This window comes from Takifugu rubripes, chromosome 3 (assembly GCF_901000725.2).
Source record: "Takifugu rubripes chromosome 3, fTakRub1.2, whole genome shotgun sequence".
Classification (NCBI taxonomy): domain Eukaryota; kingdom Metazoa; phylum Chordata; class Actinopteri; order Tetraodontiformes; family Tetraodontidae; genus Takifugu; species Takifugu rubripes.
Genome location: NC_042287.1, coordinates 16,389,017 through 16,407,970, shown reverse-complemented (window position 1 = coordinate 16,407,970; position 18,954 = coordinate 16,389,017). Strand labels below are relative to the sequence as shown.

At 45.4% G+C, this 18,954-nt stretch overlaps 1 protein-coding gene across 4 annotated transcripts; it reads left to right on the top strand.

The window, feature by feature from the left end:
• The first annotated feature begins 3,990 nt into the window (after window positions 1-3,990).
• On the top strand, window positions 3,991-7,780 carry zfp64 (zinc finger protein 64 homolog (mouse)). 4 transcript variants are annotated; one of them, XM_011602806.2, is made up of 7 exons: window positions 3,997-4,428; window positions 4,537-4,565; window positions 4,641-4,704; window positions 4,783-4,929; window positions 5,024-5,086; window positions 5,178-5,429; window positions 6,026-7,780. In XM_011602806.2, the coding sequence occupies exons 1-7, from the start codon at window positions 4,407-4,409 to the stop codon at window positions 7,297-7,299; spliced, it is 1,851 nt and encodes a 616-aa protein (XP_011601108.2). In that variant the 5' UTR covers window positions 3,997-4,406; the 3' UTR covers window positions 7,300-7,780. The 4 variants fall into 4 exon arrangements, with proteins under 4 accessions (XP_029690089.1, XP_011601108.2, XP_029690088.1 ...); XM_029834228.1 differs by having other exon boundaries at window positions 3,998-4,428; window positions 4,645-4,704; XM_029834229.1 differs by lacking the exon at window positions 5,024-5,086 and having other exon boundaries at window positions 3,991-4,428; window positions 4,645-4,704; window positions 5,138-5,429.
• Window positions 7,781-18,954: the final 11,174 nt, after the last annotated feature.

The following is an 18,954-nucleotide window of genomic DNA, read 5'->3' as shown; positions in this document are numbered from 1 at the left end:
ATGTGCTCCTTTTGTGAGCCGCTCTTGCTCGTGTGTGCATCTTTTCATACGATAGAACGTGGAGTGTTGGAGGCATCTGATGGTTCCCAGACTCTGGCTCTGGTTTGATCTGACGCTGAGATGGCAGCTGTTGACCAAAGGAATTCATACGTGTGTGTGTGTGTATCAAAACAAACAAAACCGGAGGCCCCTCTAACCCGGGTCTGAAGACCTGATTTGGCCTTTAAATTGCCCCCATTTCAACTTTAAATGACATAGAAACACATTAGCCGTCCGTTTTCTTTGTTATCAACATTCTCGGAGCGACGCGGGCTGAAACGCGTTCGAACTACCTTTGTTTGCGTCTTCTTAATGGTAATAATCTTGGACGCGTGCGGCGTTGGACGAGCCTCCCCTGATTCGCAGAAGAGGGGGAAACATCATGAATTAATAATAAGAGAAATTACTCAAACTGTGCACACCCTGACCTGCCACATCAGTGAGCAGTAGGGCTGCAAGGTGACAAAGCTGGATAAATATTTCATTTCTAAATATGATTTTGGGATACCAAGCTTGTTGTCTGACAAACCATTAGGCAAAAGCAGAGAATTGGAATAATGCGAGGACACGAGCTGCTTCCAGAGTTCAGGAGCTCTCTGGGTGCTGCAGGTGGGGCCAGGACGGCGTTGTATGGGTGCCCTCAGGTGGAAGCCCGCTATAATTGCTGTTGACAATCTACAAGTCTTTGTGCAACCAAAGCATCTGCCGCTCCTGTGTGGCAGCAGCCTGTGATGCCATGTGACAGCTCGGAGCCATTAAGCAACTGTAAGCAGCTGGCCTCCCTCGCTGGGGGAAAATAATGTGATGGAGCCCCCACCCGCCCTCCCATTGTTGCCCCTGTCTCACTGGGAGGAAACGGGACATTACATCACTGTGTGAATTTCCAGGAGACGACTGAGGCTCATCTATAAGCTGGGGGGGTTTCTTTGCTTTTGTCAGTAAACGTTGATACAATGATGCCAGAGAAGAATTCTGATCACTTTACATGTCCTAAATAAGCCCCTGCTGAGAAGAAAACCCCATGTTTCTTTGTTGTTTTGGATTTCTGAAACACTTATGGTGGCCAGAGAAGCAGCCACGGCCGTGACTGATCACCGTCTCGTTTCTGCAACCTCAAAAAAAGAAAAAAGGCAACATAAACGTCAACCTCCACCTTCGGCTGCTCAACATCTGCCCCTTAAAATACGTCTGTGAAGGACTGCGGCGTGAGATTGTGTTCTCATGCAGCAGCGGAGGCAGATGATGGCTGATCTATGGTGATTCCAGGAAGATGCTGCCTCCAGGAACAGGAAGAGGCAGCGCTGGAGCCCCAAACATGGACAGACTGATTCAATGCTAAGGTTCACGTTTAGAGCACAGCTGTGCTTTGTAAAACAACAAAGCATTCAGTCCAATGTAAATGTTTTGGTTTGGATAAAATATAGACCGTAAAACACATTTTAAAAACACAACAGATGTAAAGCTCCACGTCTCTAAGAACCTTCACGAAGAGTATTTTTTCTTAAATTAATTCATCTCGCAACCATTGTGGGACTTTGCTTTTTTGATGGACGTTTCAATTTTCTAAAAATGAAATGAAGCCTGTGGCCAAATGAGGTGTTTTTTTTATTAATTTGTGTTTATTTATATGTTATTAAAATCTCCAAAAACAAAACTAAATGAAGTGTTGGACCGATATATGGTGAAATTTCTGACAGAATTGAATTTAAAACATCAGTAATCAGCTTGTCAGTGTGTGTGTGTGTGTGTGTGTGTGTGTGTGTGTGTGTGTGTGTGTGTGTGTCCTGTCAGTTTTGCTGGTTCAGCAGGGAAAGAATCAGTCCTGTGACTTTGCCATGCAGGAAAGTCAGCGTAAGGAAAATTCCGGGGCTTCACGGTGGCAATCAGGCAGTTAAGAAGCTGCCAGTGAAAACGGAGCAGTGTGTCACTCACTTTCATGGCTTATTCACACTAGAACAACTCCTCTGGCATATCAAGGGCCATTCTCATTCACTCACCACTACAGCAAATTCTCCTTCCTTGAGAGGTTTTGGATTACTTAACCGTCCTACAACCACTGCTGCACGTGGAACCTCGCCTCCATAACGCAACAAATTGTCCTCAAAGTCGTTACCTGCAGCAGGAAGTGTGAAGGTTATTCTGGATTATGGTGGAACAGAATCGCTTTCATTTTAATATGATTCCAATACGACAGGGGGCGGTAAAGTCATCAGGCTTCTATTTGAAGAGGTGAAGAAGACACCATAGATAAAAGCTCGGCTTTTGTCCACGAGTCTTCATCGTTTGTGTTGTATGATCCATTTAAACGTGTTATTCGTGTATTTATTTTGCTATGACAGCGCACATCAAAACATCAAGGTTTTTTTTATTGTGTGTTTTCCATAATTACACTTTTTCCAGAAACAAAAGTCAGCACAAGATCATGAGTGTACTTACTGAATGCGGCTTGATATTCCATATTCTGCAGGTTGAATATTTCCTGTCAAATTTGTGGTTTAATTACAATATTGTTAATTTTAAACAACTTTCTCTCCAAATATTCTAGTGGAATGTGGAGAATACTGCCCCCACGTGGCCACGGTGAGTAGAGCAACGACATTCGTTCATTCTTTCTGTGGGATCCAACATTTAGATGCTGCAGTGACCCGCTGACCTGTAGGTTTATGTCAGGGACGAATATGCATATGATATCAATAGAGAGACAGGTTTTGATAAGGACAGACAATGTTAAAGTCTAATTTTCAGAGAATTTTATTCTCAAGGTTATTTCTCCTTTATATTGGCTAAGGAACTAAATGTTTCACTGAATAATTACAGATTCTTTTCACAAACTCAATTAATGTAAATGCACAATGATTTGTGAATAATAATAAAGAAATAACAGACAAGTTGATGAGTGACCTAATCTTGTTTTATTAAAGCCTTTGAGAATACCCGCAACCCCCCTCAATCGAGTCATTTCCTACCTCCTCAGAGTCCTTCTCCAGACCTGCCATGTCCTCTCTAGCCTTATAGGACTCCGTTCTGGAGCCTATTCGAGCTCCTGGAATTTCATCCTAGACAAGTCAATAATGTTCATTTAAGGTTTAAACTCTCTAAGTGTTCTGGCTCAGTCTGAAGAAGACTGCCCCCTCGTGGCTACAGCGAGTAATGCACCAACCCTCTAGGATCAAAGGTTTGCTCACCTCTGTCCTTCCAGGCAGAAAACCCCTTTTACCAAGGCAAATGGGAACCCAGATGCAAGTGTTGTCTACCTGCTTGGGCCTCAAGGCCTGGGTACCTGATTTAGATCATCATCCTCCACGCTCCATTAATTGTTAAACCATAAATATGAAACGTACAACATGTGCCTCAGAGAATTTTGTTAACAGATAACTAATAACTGAAGTAATAACAAAAATAATGCTATATTAACTAGAAGAGGAACATCTACAAAGCAAGTTCTTTATAAACATAATTAATTACTGATTAATCTTTTTTTTTTTTAAGTTATCCTCTTGTGCATTTGCAGATCTTCCTATTGCTCAGCATGAAAACTCAATTCAATCAATACTTATTGAGACAGCGTCTGTTACCAGGGCCTGACCCCCAGCAAACAAGAGTGGCAGGAAAAATGTCCCCTTTAACAGGAAGAAACCTTGTGCGGGACCAGGCTGATATGGGGGGTGGACCCTTCTGCTGATGGACAGCTGGGCAGAGAGGGAGGAGAAGGGGGAGGACCATGAGAAGAGAGAACAGCCATAGATCATGCAAGTACATTAATTATAACAATCTTAGCTGAGTGGGTCGGCAGGGTTGTATTTGAGAGACGTGAAGTTGGTGATATAGAGAGAGATGAAGGGGGGGGGGGGGGGGGGGGGGGGGGTGTATAAGTCGTTACAGCGATAATTCCGTGATTAAAGTTGTAAAACGTCTAAATTCTTCAGTAAACACTCCAAATACTACACCAAATAACGTTTAATCAAATATCGACATAATAAACTTCTGAGTTTTTGAGTAAGCAAATTATCCCTGAATTTAAATTACTTCACATTGAATTATAAATATTTGGATGTACACTATGGCATTTAACAATCAGGCTATCAGGCTAAACACGAGCGATATGTGTTTCGGGGGTGGGATTTTCCTATAACATTGAACGCACCACCACCCTGTTTATCTCCTGCCGTAAACCTAACCGCGTGCCGTAAACTATAGCAGCAGTGTCGCAAAACTAAATTGTTATTGTCTTTGATAAACAAACGCGGTCTTCCCAGTTTAATTTTCTTAATAATTGAGTTTCTGCAACTTTCCGAGAAGTTTGATAACAGGATCACCGCCCTGTAGGTTTTAAAAAGACGGAACATGAGTTGAGCGGCACGTCAAAAATGGCAACATTCAACGCCGAAGGTTAGGAAGATAATTCATTGATAAGATTTCCAACATGCGTCTTAATACTATCAAATGCATACCACAGAAGTTCCTCTTAAACAAATGAATGTTTTGTGCATTTTTAAGTTGCTGCAAGCCACTCCGTGGTGGTGGAGGTGAGCCCAGACATCCACATCTGCGGCTTCTGCAAGCAGCAGTATAATAATTTTGAGGTATTTCTCGCCCATAAGCAAGATGGATGTTCGCTGCCCACCTCAGACCCGACATCCGCCACCACAATAACCACTCTCACAGGTAAAATGCAACCACGTCTTCTCTGTTATTTCAGCATGTGTGAGTTGTTCTGCAGTGTCCCATTGTTGACGTTCTTAGATCCCAGCACTGATTTTATTATTGAGGAATCAACCCAGATTCGTTTAATGGGGGATGTGAAAAAGATCCTGACCAAAGCACAGAAAGCACCTTCCAAAAAACTAGAACATGCCCCGACGTCCAAGAAACACAGCTGCTCTTTCTCAGGTTGGTATTGCTTCTTCTACACAACAAGATTGATCGCCTCTCAGCATGTAGTATTAAATTTGTTTCCTGTGGGTTTTCCTCCTGTAACCCACAGGTTGCACTTTTAAGACGCAGTACGGCCAGAAAGACATGGAACGACACCTGAAAACCCACACTGGTAACTCCAAAACCTTCCACCTGTTGTGATCTTTGTGTCCGGGCTCTTCAGAATCAAATAGAGATTGATGTTCTTCGCCGGTGTCGTCCAGGGGAGAAGCCGTTTGAATGTGAGCTGTGTCACAAGTGCTTCAGTCGGCGGGACAAGCTCAACATGCACAGTCGCTCCCACACAGGTGAGAAGCCGCACAAATGCAAACACTGCCTGTACGCCGCGGCAGACAGCAGCAGCCTGAAGAAACACCTCCGGATCCACTACGACGAGCGGCCCTTTAAATGCCAGATCTGTCCGTACGCCAGCCGCAACTCCAGCCAGCTGACGGTTCACCTGCGCTCACACACCGGTGAGTCCTTCACGGGACAACTCTCTTACTGTCCTCATCATAGAAGCATTTATGCTGTTTGATGCATGCTCGATTCATCTAATTGAAGCAGTTTAATGGTATTTAAACTCTGTCTGTTCAAGTCTGCAAACTACTCCGGTTTGTCTGAAGACTTTTTCCTGTAATGCAGTAAAATAACCGCTCAGTAGGAGAAATGACGGCTACTTTAAACAATCACGGCTGTAAACTCAATTTTTCTGTGTGGTTTTATGGATCAATACTTAAAAATGATGATAATAATCACAAAATAACAATGCAAATGCATCAAATTGTAGTATTTAAAATGGTGTATTGTGATATTCAGCTTGTTTAATATCACTCCAGAGATGATGTCTGGCCATTATTTAAGAAACTTTAAACAGTTCGTATCTGTCTGTTCCACCCGAGTATTCATTCTGTTCAGCAAACCACTGATCAAAGAGCACCCAGACTGTTTCTGACGTCATTTACACGCTAATATTACACGCTTAACCGACTATTCTATTTTGACCTTTTGAAAAATCTAAAGTAAAGGATTTCTGTCTTTTTTCTGTGATCTTTTCATTTGATTTGTGGAGGCGACGCGCCGTTCCAGTGCCAACAGTGTGACGCCAAGTTCAAAATTAACTCGGACCTGAAGCGACACGTCCGGATTCACTCTGGTGAAAAACCGTACAAGTGCGACTTCTGTGATTACCGCTGCGCCATGAAAGGCAACCTGAAGTCACACGTTCAGATCAAACACAGCACCGAGAACTCCTACCACTGCGTGAAGTGTGACTTCCGGTGCGCCAACAAGGCGGCTCTGCGGGAGCACTCGCGGGAGCACCAGCCCGTTCAGCCCATTCAATGTTCCAAGTGCTCTTACTCCTGCTCCAGCAGGGGGGCCCTCAGAGTCCACGAGAGGATCCATTCGGAGGAGCGGCCCTTTAAATGCGACTTCTGCAGCTTCGCGTCCAAGCAGCGCAGCAACTTGGTCATCCACAGGAAGAAGTGCCACTCGGATAAACCCGAAAAGGGCGGCAAAGGGAAGCCCAGCGGCGAGTCGCCCAAGCCCGTCGGCTCCAGGTACCACGCCAAACTCGACGCCGCTCGTGCTTTTTGCTGCGACTCTTGTGACGCCAGCTTCGTCCGGGAAGATTCTCTGCGCAGCCACAAGAAGCAGCACAGAGCCGCTCACCTTCACGCCCTGGATCCCTCGCCACAGAGCAACACCCCCTTTCCTGTCCCGGCTAACTTTGTAGCTCCTTACTGCAACCCACAGCTCAAAATCATCATGTCTGCATCCCTGAACCAGGAAAACCACATCATTCCAGATGGAATCCAGAGTGAGAATAAGACCAACGTGGTTCTGCTGAGCCCAGAGAACCAGGACATGGTGCTCCAACAGGTCAACTTACTCACACCCATCCAGCCCCTCATGTCAGCCCAAAGCTCAGAAACCAACCTGGAAACGCAGGCGGTCCTGCTGACGCAGCTGAGCGCTGAGGACGGCAGCGGTTCGCTCCACCAGGCGCTGCTGCAGTCGGCCGGCACCAGCGGCTCACAGACTTTCATCACAACCTGCTCTGAACTGGACGGCCTGAAAGCTCTGATCCAGGAGGGCGGCACAGAGGTCACCGTGGTCACCGAAGGGAACGCCCCGGCGGCGCCACCCGACATGGCGGCCGGCTCATCGGAGGACAAGCCGGCAGAGACTGTTGATCTACCGTGTGAGGAGAGTGCATTACTGATGCCCAGCATGAGCCTGGGGGGCCAGAACGTGGTCATCCACAGTGTCCCACTCTTGGTGTCCACTCAGACTCAGCAGCTCTTCACAGACTCGAACCCGCTAGAAAACATCCCGCAATGAAGCCGGTCTTCAACTCATGTTTACGCGATGCCTTCACACGTGAATCAGTCACCGAACAGTCACACAGTAAAATAATCAGCACTCATTACAATTCAATTAAAAGAAATCTAGGAGGACTGAGACCTTCTCGGGGGGGGGTCCTGTCAGCTACCAGAGGGTCGCCACCGGTCTGTGGCTGCACATGGAGGTGCTCTCATCTCATCATTTTATTCAAAGTACACTATTATTACATGGGCCCTATCAGTTTGCAGTTAAGTCATTTAAAGGTTGGTTTACTATATCAGCAGAGTTTGGTTTCTCTTGTAGTTTTTACCTGGTCGACATCAGAATTAACCTTGAAACTCTTTCATAAGCATCTATAAATACTCATCTCACCATTTGTGGATTGGAATTTTGATATTTTGCACAAGCTGACTATGTGGATTGTTAGATGAAAATAGATTATTTTCAGGCAAAGAAAAATAAATTAATTGTGATTGAAGGTCTCGTTTGTTGTCGTGTATTTCTGGGTTTGCCCTGTAGGTGGCAGCAGAGTGGCGCTATTAACGGGTTTCTTGGACTCATTATTATACTGTACAGCTTCTATAGGTTTAACTCTTTCTGATATGAAGAGTCTCGGATGTTCCTCCTCGCGATGGGAAGTAAAACGTCTATGGTCGGAAACGTGAGATCAGACTCTTGCCTTCTGAAAGTCAACTTGCTCTCATGGATTTTCCAGTAAAGTGCCAGTTCTGGTCGTGGCTCCATCTATACACTCAGACGTGAGCACTTGAGTGAAGGCTTTTCCTTAATAAAGGTCTCCTCTGAGATGCGTCGATCATGTCTCTCTTCCATCAACACTAATGGCTCCGCTGGTGCACCAGGGCCGCACTCATCAAGTCGTTTGCCAGGACAAAAACTTCTACTTTGTGACTTCTTCATGATCCATTTATATCATCGACGTTGTAATTTGCAGTGTTTGTTTGTTTGTTTGTTTTGCAGTCAGGATACACCACACACTGAATTTTGGAGAAGCATGAGCTTCTAATAATTGTGTATTGATGTTAAATCTGGCTTATTTACTTTAGCTTAGCTTAATTAAACAAAATATATCTAGTATATTAAGCTTGTAATATACCTTTTGGGATGGTGGAGGACAATCTTACAATTTAAGACACACACACACACAAACAAATTTTAAAAAAAAAAATCATTTCTGGTGCTCATTCTGCGTGTTTACCAGTAGGCGGCGCCAGTTTGCGCAGTTTATTTGGAACGGGAAGCTGGAAGCTCTGCATATTCCATCCATCCATCATCCATCCATTAGTTACAGTGAGTGTTTGCTGGCAACTTTGACTCCCACTGTGGTCGGATAGTCGCTGGGTGTTTAGCTTAATTAGCTTAGCATAAAGACAAAAAATACATTAAAACCTTGTAGCCTAAACATAAATCTGTACTTTACACTGAATACAACTCATCGGCTAAGATGACACTTGAGCTTTTTGTAGTTGGAAAACTCTTTTACTTGTTTTTCTATGTGGCTAAGTTAGCGATTTTATTAATTTGTAGTAAAGTTATATTTGTAATCTCTCCTTTAGAGATCTGAACGCTTCTCTGATATCGTAGCTTTGAAAGTGTCGCTGTTTTGTTTCTCGTTGTGTTATAGAAATCTGTGAGGAGGCCATGAGGAGCCCTTTGTTGAAGCTGCCATTGATATTCTAATGACAGCTATGATCCACTGTTGCTGATGAGCTTTTTTTAATGTGGGATTCCAGGACCTTCAGGTGCCAACAAAAGAAAAACTGCATGAAAAAGTGAAATGTGGGAGAAGCAGGAAGAGCTCTCTGGTGTATCTCTTTGATCTATTATCTCCCAGACTTCCAGACCTTAATCCTGAGCACCCTTGAAGAAGAGAGTCCATTCCCATCCCCCCCCCCCCCCCCCCCCCCCCCCCCCCCCCCCCCCCCCCCCCCCATCTCCTGTTCTACATGTGACATTGGGGCTGGGTTAAGTGTCTTTTCTATAGACTACCACATCTTTAGAGCGTTGCTTGGGGGGGGCCTGCAGATTCTACTTCTTGTACAACTGCCGTTTTATTTTTTGAACACATGGAATATGTTGTGCAAAACCAAAACTCCCGTCCATCCTGTCTTTCAGCAGTTTGAACCAGACCTCTTGATACTGTATGACACTTCCAGGTTCCTTCCTTCCTGTGTTTGAGATGTCGGCCTTTGAATGGGGTCATAAATGTCTCCCCAAAAGGCAATTTCCACTCACAGCTGCCTAAAGAAACCGTAAGTTGTGATGCATTCCTGCTGGACATAAATAGATCCAGAGAGGGGCAGGTGATGGGAGGGAAACAGGCAGGAGGCAGAAAGCATCAGCGACAACAGGCCAGTAAAAGGAGGCGCCGCGCTCGTCCACCATTCTGACCTTTGCTTTGTTTACCCACTTTTCCCTCCCGTCTCTAAATGGTTTCTGACGTGTTAATCAAATTAACTGATTGGCAAACTATTGATGTGCAGTTGTTTTCCAATGAAGGCCTCTTTTTTTGCCTGGCTCTGGCATTATTGACATCTTAAGAGAGGTTTGATTCCGCGGTTCGCCGAGGCCTTTTATCTCGTCTCTGCGATAAAAATACAGGATGATAGAGCTAATTGATTAGTCCTTTACGGCCACGCAACAAAAAGGCATTAAAAGTTGCCTTTCAGAAGGAACTGTGATTATTTGCCTGGACATCGTTGGGCTATTGTCGCATCTGAGAGTGGAATCGATGAGAGAACTTTTCCTCCTTCGCCTCTGCGAGTGTTTCAAGTGTCTTCGGTCTGAAAAATCCTTCTGTTTTGGGGGAATTTTCCAGCTGGAATCTGCCCATTAGGCAGATTTCATCGGGTTAATCAGTACGTCTCAATTCTTTAGTGCTTTGTCACATTTTGGTGGGAGAAATCCATTTGTCTTTGGAGTATTTAAGGTGTTGTTTTTGTCTTTATTGTGTGTCTCTGGTTGTCAGGAAGCATTAACCCCACAGACTCTTTTGTTGTTGTTGCTTTATGATTGAAAGCAGCAGTTTAAAACAGTCCTGGGGGGGTGGGGGGTGGGGGGGAATAAGTCCAAATTTGAGTCTGGAGTGAGAGAGTCAGCCGCAATAAAAGTGCTTCGGTGCACGGAGGCCGCGCTACAGTATCTCCTGGCTTTTCAACAACGAGGTGGCTTCCACCATTTAGTGATGAGCTCCGATCTTGTGAATGCAAATAAGCTCCGGGCTTTTGTGATTCGGTAACAAAGACATTTAGCCATTGTTTGCCCCCGTCCTGCTTCCATTCTATGCCACTAACCCTAAACAAATGAGTGTTTGCGTGGTTTTGACCGTGCACATGGTGCCGTGTATTGAACTGGGAACAATCCCTCAATTGTTTTTTTTTATTGGGATGTAAGTTTGCACTGGGAACGCTGGGGGGAAGCCGTCCGTTGGTCACACCAAGCTCCTGACTGTATATGTGTGTTTTTGTTAATTTTCCGAGGCGATGCTGGGGTTGGTGAGCGGCTCTGATCATTTGCACACATCAGCACATTGTTTTGTGACAGTGGGTTATTTTGTGGCTGGACCTTTGTTTTCACTGCCCTCCCTCCATTATGCAGTGATTGGATCCCTCTTATGCATTCAATACTTGGATTGTAAAGCCCAGATAAAGGATTCCTGCATGGATGACACCTGCTGGCTCACAATTAAGACTTTAAACTCAATTCTCGCGTGTGCTTGTCACCCCCCTCCCTCATTAAAGTTGACACGAGAAAACAAAAGCTATTTACAATTTTGGAAATTCCTGTGGCTCCAGCAGATGGCCACGAGCAAGCAAAATATTTTTCTTCTTCACACATGCCTTATCCTAGGAAAACAAACATGTAGGAAATCTGATCTTAACAGATACAGCCCATTGTGTCTCCCTGCGTGTGTGTGTGTGTGTGTGTGTTGCAGACATTCTGCTGCAGCCAAATTCATGTACAAACAATAAATTATAGTCAAATTCTTCGTCAAACTCCAATTAATATGCTTCTGTTTAACTTTGGTGACCGAGTTTGCTCTATTTCATAGAGTCAGACTCAGGAAATCTGCTTGTTTTTATTTTAATATGCTGTTTATCAGTGAGCTGATGGTGATGTGGGACAAAGAGAGGAGATAAGAGCAACTGGTCAACAGGCCCGTTGACAAAAGAGCTTTAAAGAGTTTCTGTAAACTGCTGCTTTTAAAAGTAAGAGATGGTAAAAATAAAATCAAGGTTGAGGTCTAAGAAGCCAAATGTTTTTTTTTCTTCAGAGACAAATTAGGTGGGAAGATTTACAGAATTTTGAGAGTCTTTCATAAAGGATTTCCTCCTTTTTTCTGTTGTCTTAATGAAGCTCTCTCACTGCCGCCATAATGTCCAGCCAGCCCAATGATCCGAGCCGTAGCCTGTCCACATTTGCTGTTTGATTGACCCCGAGAGGGCACGAACTCTGGCTGATCCTTCATCTCAGGACAAAGCTTATGTTTGCAGTGACATCATAAATGCCCGTGCAGAGAAAACAATGGCTGATGAATTCAGTGGCCGTCAGGCACAGTGGACAACAGCCAGAAAAACTCCAGTGTCATGGAAAGTTTTCAGACAATTAAGGGCACACACCTTGGCCAAACACTGTTCCAAAATGTGGTCAGAGGGGGCTCGGGTTTCGGAGACAGCGGTGGGGAGGGACGGGCACTGCTGGGAACATCAGGTTATAACACTAAGTGTTTATATGAAGCTTTGCGTGCTGGAGATGCTCCGAGGGAAGAAAGGCGCTTTGTTTTTCCAGGCTGCCTGGAATGTGTGGAGGACCGCGGACGTCTGCTTTATTAGCATCTGTGATCCTACCCCCGGCGATTAATCCGCTGGTGGCCTGATAGTGCCTGGCTGATATCTGTGCACGAGAGGTGCACGTTCACAGCTTTTCACTCTTCCTACTTTCAAAGATTTGTGTGTGAAACCTGAGCTGAGGAGGAAGTGGCTTCGTCCTGCTCAGAAATGATGCAAATATCCACAGTTCAGTGGCTGGAGCGAAACGTCCCGAGTGGCTCAAACTCTTTAAATCCGATTAAAAGGTTCGAGGTAACGTCAGCAGGTCTGTTAAGCAGCAAAGGCAGATGCTTATCTGGGTTTAGCAATTAAAAATGGCTCCCCTTAAAATAACTGAATGAATGTGTTTATTCAACATTCTGGAGAAACAAAGAGAGAATTTGATTTTTATTATATATTTCATTGCATATTATTCCACTACATGTGATAGAGAAGATTATTTTCTTTCTGGAGATAAAATGCTCATCATGTTGTTTTTGCCTTTTTATCATTTAAAATCCCTTTTTTAGTTGCAGCATACAGAGATTAGTGCGTGGACGCAAGTTTTAATCCGCCTCTTCTGGAGCTTATCGGTGTGAACATTCCTCCGAGTCATTCTCAAGTCATTACAGATGCATCCCACCCTCACACTCAGGCCGACGCACCCATTACCATCTTTATTGTTAGGCTAATTTCATTATTGGGTCTATTTTCAAGAAAAATCATGCGGGGGGGTGCTGATATATACGCTCACATATGGATGAGATGATTTTTCTTCAAATGGAAATGACGTTGCACATAATGCATAAATGTTGAACATGTAATTGCTAAACAGGCTGAATGGCGGCGGCCATGCCGGTCTACTGTATGGTTGAGCAGATGCACAGCCAGGGGCTCCTTCCTGCTCTCCCAGATAATGAATGACTTTTTGAATGATGCCCCATTTCTCAAAGAGCAGCGTGATAAAGATCACATTGCAAAGTCCCGTCAGGCCGATATCATCTATTAAATAGAGCAGACTGCTGTAACCCAACACCTTTTGGGGAATGTGCTCAATCAATCCTATTGTTTCTGCTAACATACAGTTCCTTCTGGGTGATAAGCCGCACCGCCGAGGCTGCAGAGATAACAACTATGCCCTTAAAAAGCCGGGATGAGACGTTCACCGTCGGCACCTCCGCTTGGAACCGACACGCTCTGGTTCCCAGAAGAAGAAGAAAAAGAAAAGTGGGGTTTCCTCTGACTGCCTGACTCAGACTGTTAATCAGAGCGAGATGATGCGTCTCAGCCAGGGGTTCGATTCACGCCGAGGGTTTAATGAGGCTGACTTCTGAATGGGCAGTATAAGTATGCCGGCGTGGAGGATGTGAGTCAGGACAAAGAGAATTCACCTCATTGGACCGGCTCTGCCGGGAGGAAGCTGCTTTGAGGATTTGTCACCAGCAGATCTTGTTTGGGACGGTGGAGGGTGGGCTCGGCAGCAGGAATGCCAGGAAGAGGTTCTTTTCCGATATCCCACCTATGAACATACAGAAATGAGGCCCAATGATGCGGCTGCACGGCAACAAGCAACGGGCAGCAGGAGAAGGCGAAAATGCTCGGAACCTCAGTTGATTTTGACCTTCAGTAGAAGTGGAAAGTACAGTTTTCACATTTACATGAAAGAAAAAATACTCAATCAGCAGGTTTGAGGTGATTCGGCACGATGCAACTGGTGAATCTTTAAACACAACTTGTAAACACATTTACAATCCAGTACAACCAGTCCATTTTTTCCTCTCTGTTCCAATTTAACCCGTTCATCAGGTGAGCAGTGTGTCCCATGATTCAGCGTGTTCATCGGAGTCGTAGTTCAGACTTGGTCCAGGTGCTAATCCCCGACAGTATCTGTTACACAGCTTCTCGTCTGATGCAACGACCCTCCCTCCTTTGTCCTTGAAATAGTTTTAATTAGCGTCTCTGTGGGGGTCGGGGGTGCAAACATAAACGTCCCAGAGCTCAGAGGTGACGGACTTGTCTGTGGTCCAACACTGATATCTGCAAACAGCATCACAGCTCAATATTTACACCATTAATCAGTCTTGATGACTGCTGACATAAGCAGAAAAGATGAGGGGGAAAAGAAACCAAAACCGGTTTATCCAACGCTGAAAACGTTGCAGATGTTTAATCGAAATCACGTGTTCGAAAAACACTTGTGTAGATAAAATAAAGGACTAATTGATATCGGTTTAGTTTTAGGGAGCTGCTAATGTATTAATAAACCCTTCACACAAAGAGACAACAACAAAGTTTCCCTTAAATCACTCTCAAACCTGTTAGGCTTGCTGGACAGCGAGTCACTAAACAAATGCAGTGTGTGTGTGTGTGTGTGTGTGTCTGTGTGCGTGTGTGTGTGATAAGCTGTGGACACATGCAGTCACTTGTCCCACCGGACTTGCAGTGTGGACTCAGACCTCCCAGCCTCGTCCCTCCAACAAAAGGTGACAAGAAGTTGCGATATGATCCATGAGGATCCATGAGGATCACGTGATCGCTTTCCTCCATCGTCCACGTCTGTCTTTGGGTCCTCTGGGAGGTCAGTTTAGCTGCAACGTCGACCCCCGACGCTGGACTCAGAGGAGCTGAGGTTTCAGGTAGAAAATAAGCAACCTTCTATGCTGGACAGATGCAGGAAGTTTGGCCTTTATGAAGCTCATATTCAGCTCTCCATGTCAAACGCACCCATCCCCCTCACGGCTCTCCCCTCCTCCCATGGGGGGATGAGGGGGTGGGGAGGGAGATCCCAAACCATCTGAATCCCTTTTAACTAAGTGGTCAGAGAAGAGTAAGGGCAATTATTCCACCAGCATGCATTCCTCTTCAGGAGGGAACCGCTCGGCCCGGGACAGCAGCTGGTCCTGACGTCCCTGTACAGGTGAGGGAAGGAAAACTGTCCATGAGCGTTGGAGAGAAGAAAGAATATATAAACACCTTTATTGATAAAATGCACAGAAGTCAACCCCGAGGTTTAAACACAGACGTAGGAAGAAAACAAGACAGCAAACCTGAAGCTTTTACTGCATCATAGAAGGTGACACGGACAGAATAGCAGACTGAACCCCAGCTAAAGAGCCTCTTTATCCCGGGTCATACCGCCGGCCTCCCGTCCCTGCTGCATGTTTTACTGCGCTGCTGCAGCAGGTTATGATGCACAAAGCAAAGTGTGTTTATCAGATCTGCTTCTGCTCCGCTGGTGTCAGAGGTCAGCTTCCTGCCACCGTAAACAGCCGCTGTAACGATGAACAATATGGTTGCGGGACATCTGAAGCCTGCAATTACTGAAGATTAAAAATGGTATGCCCCCCCCCCCTCCACCCACCCCCCATCTCCCCCTCACCGCCTCCCTCAGGCAAACAAGAGGAGAGGAGAAAAAAGTGTTTGTTTATTTTTCTCCCTCCATAGGCACGCTGATTATAGAAACTGGAGACGTTGCATTCTTGTCTGCGTGGAATTTGAAGTGCGCCCCCCCCACCTCTCTCTCTCTCTCACACACACACACACACACACACACACACCATTGTCAGTGTTGAGATATGACTAATGAACCAAACATAGCATGACGGAGTCAGTAATGACGACACTCCCGCCTAAAAATAGCCTGATTATTATATTTTAATGATGGATTCAGGGACTTTGAGCAAATACAGGACTGAAGCTGCTGAGTCACCTGTGAGCTACTGATTACCCCGAAGATCCTGATGAGGCGCCGTCCTGTTTAATGGAGCTCATCGTTCCTGACCAGGTCTCTCACCATTATCCCTGAAACTGGACACTCCTGCACATGCATCATCCAGCAGCACCTTCCTAAAGGAGCGACTGGAGCATGGAGTCGGAACACTTTAAAGGGTGAAGACAATCGGGTCGTGACAAATTTCTGGAGAAGCAGCTGTGTGGTGAGGAAAACACTGGCCTTTGTCCAGTGCGACCCACACTCGGCTAGGGGCTGTCGGACGCCGGCGCTGGCTCGGTTCTTTCGGATGGCTTTTTAGGAGCATGTGGGGTGGAACCAAACACATTCTTACGTGTGAGAAAATCACAGGCTATAAAGGCAGACGTGGCACCGTTGCCCTGGCGCTCTCCCACCTGATGTGGGCCAGTGTGATCTGACAGAATCAGCACGTTTAATATCACGCCACAACTTTGGGCGGGTCAGAAGAAAGATGATCATATCTGTGGTCAAAGGTCATCCGAGACTAGTGATAAGATTAATGAAAGATGGGGACTGATATCGCTTTCTTCTTCTTTTGATTAATTAGTTGATTGATGATTGCGACAATTAATCCAACGTCAAAGCAGTTATTGAGAAATAACTTCTAAAAAAATCCCAAATCCTGTGTGACAGATCAATAAGCACTACTGTAGTAAATTGTCACCCAAAATACTTCCTTCTTTGTAAAGTTTTCTTTCTTGTTTTTACATTTAACATGATTCCGCTTCAGGCCTGCGTCTCAATGGAAATCTATTGTCTGAATTTAGCACAGAATTAAGATTAAAAACTTCCTCTCTATAGTCAGAATAATAAATCAAGCTGCTGTTTTTGAACCCATTTCCACAAACTCAGCAATAATCCTGAACTCTATTGTACGCTCAGGTGTTTCCACGCATCAGGATTTACGTCCATCCTGACATTAACGACATCTTTGAGTATAAACTTGACATCGATGTGTAGAATAAATATTAAAGTAGCTCCAGCAGCGGCTAATTAGCTTAGCATAGCATTAAGGCTCTTCAAAGGAAATCAATAGCCCGGATCGATTCCGGTGTTTGTGCTCGGTCGAGCTGATGCTGTTTGCTTCATGGAAGCACGAGAAGCTCTCCGGGATTTTAATCGCAGAGTCTGAAACAGAAGTTGAAATCTCTGCCGCCGTTATCTTGGCCGGCATCGTAGCGTCTGTATCGCGTTAGCAGACAGCTTGTACGCGCAGACACACGAGACAGCAGCCGCCTAAATGTGTCTTGTGTGATAAGTCCAGCCGAGGTCTTTCATCCCGTGGATGTTGGGATGGAGACGGAGGCAGGTCGGGGTTAATGACAGCCTGTCATTGCACCTTTAATGTACTATGTGTTGAGTAAAGGCTGTTTACTCGTCCAGATATTGATCACGGTTTTGTTCTAAAGAGGAAAACTGTCAGGTCTGACACATGAAAGGATCCTGATCACAGAGTGATGCAAAGATATTTGCTGTCTGTGTGTTTTCTCACTGCAGGGAAGTTATTTAGTGTATATTTATGTGTCCTTTACACCACGTTTACTGTAATGGTGCACGGATCACAATGAGCTTTAATTTGTAAAAGGGGATCTGAGCTGACAACTTTCGTAAAGTCCACGATTACAACCTTCCCGGGCCCCTGACCTAGGGAGGGAGTGACCCCTGACCTTATTTGGGCCTCTTTTATGAGGACTTTTTTGGCTCCGGCCAGATGGCTAAACTATCAAAGGGGGGTTTTTTTATGAGAAAAATCTGCAGGCAGGAGCAGAGAAGTGTATTCAAATTCTGGAGTTTTTCAGTGAAGGGATCTCCGTACTGTCCTGCTCCCTCTGTGGACGTTACAGTTTGCAAGAGATTTGAGTTTGGAAGCAGCTGTCCTCAAAACAAATTTCTCCTTGTGTCTCTATTATCAGCCACTCACTATATTGACTTGGGCCTCCAGCAGCAAACAATGGAGAGAGAAAGAAATGATTGATTACATGTCTTTGTGGCTCAAAAAGCATCTTCTGGTCAATAAGCTGCAATCAGACAGCAGAGAGAAATGATCAGGCTGCTGCTGAGAAGCACTTGTGCTCTTGTTCTCTGCAGCGCGTGTAACATTTCATGAGCGGCGCCCTGATCCGGAGATCTCAGATGAGAGGAAAATCAGTGGAATTTGTGTGTTTGAGAAAGGGGAGGGTTGCGGGGGTGGGGTGGGGGTGACGTCCCAGGGTCGCTATAACTCGCGCCGCTCACATCACTCATGTGGCGTCTTTATGAGCGATGGGCTGTTTGCTTGGATTGGGTTTCTGGAGAAGCATTCAGGTCGGGTCCTACGGTACCAGCGGAGGAACCCAGAACCGTGGACGAGTGGACTTCCCAGATAATGCTGCACGCGTTAGCTTGTGCGCTAAAGTTTGTTTTGTGATTGCTGAAAAAAGTGTCCCGCAGCAGGAGCAGAAGGCCTTTGTGTGCACACATGGACACTTGTGCAGCTGGTGTAAGCGTTACCTGTTTGTTCTGCTCTGTTCTCACTGAGCCTCCTCATCCTAAACTGCATTCTTTGACCTTTGGGATGTGGAAGGAAGCAGTTTTAAAGTTATAGACTCATCCTGAATTACAAATGACACCAGACATGAAGACCTGTGCTTTGCCTCATGGGCAGGTGCAGACAGGGAGGTTGAAGGACACCAGCTGGTTCATTAATTACTTAACAGATCCATGTTTATGGGTTGTTAAGGAAATAGAAGCTTCTGACCAAAAGGAATTCCTTCACTTTAAATTCCTCTCCCCATATTTGCAGCCCAGTACATTTAATCCGGGATCCTGTGTGAGTTTGGTGCGCGATACTGATCACGTTGGGTTATTTGTGACCTTTGAGGGAGAATCTACCCTTTCACTGTGCAGGTAACCTAATCTGTCGCCAGCCTGCTTGTTTTAATGTGGTCATTCCCTCTGATTGGACTCAGAGGTCGAGCGGAATCTGAAGTCACTGGAAGCAGTTAAAATAATAGGAGGTGACCATGTGTTTGGGGTTATGAGGAGGGGAGGGACACGCGCTCCTACCCGGCAGGACCGGCGCTCTCATGTCAGCCT

Coding starts and splice junctions, on each gene's coding strand:
- zfp64 (XM_011602805.2), top strand. CDS start 4,407: ATGGCAACATTCAACGCCGAAG. Junction 4,429..4,536: donor GGCAACATTCAACGCCGAAG/GTTAGGAAGATA, acceptor TGCATTTTTAAG/TTGCTGCAAGCCACTCCGTG. Junction 4,705..4,782: donor CACAATAACCACTCTCACAG/GTAAAATGCAAC, acceptor TGACGTTCTTAG/ATCCCAGCACTGATTTTATT.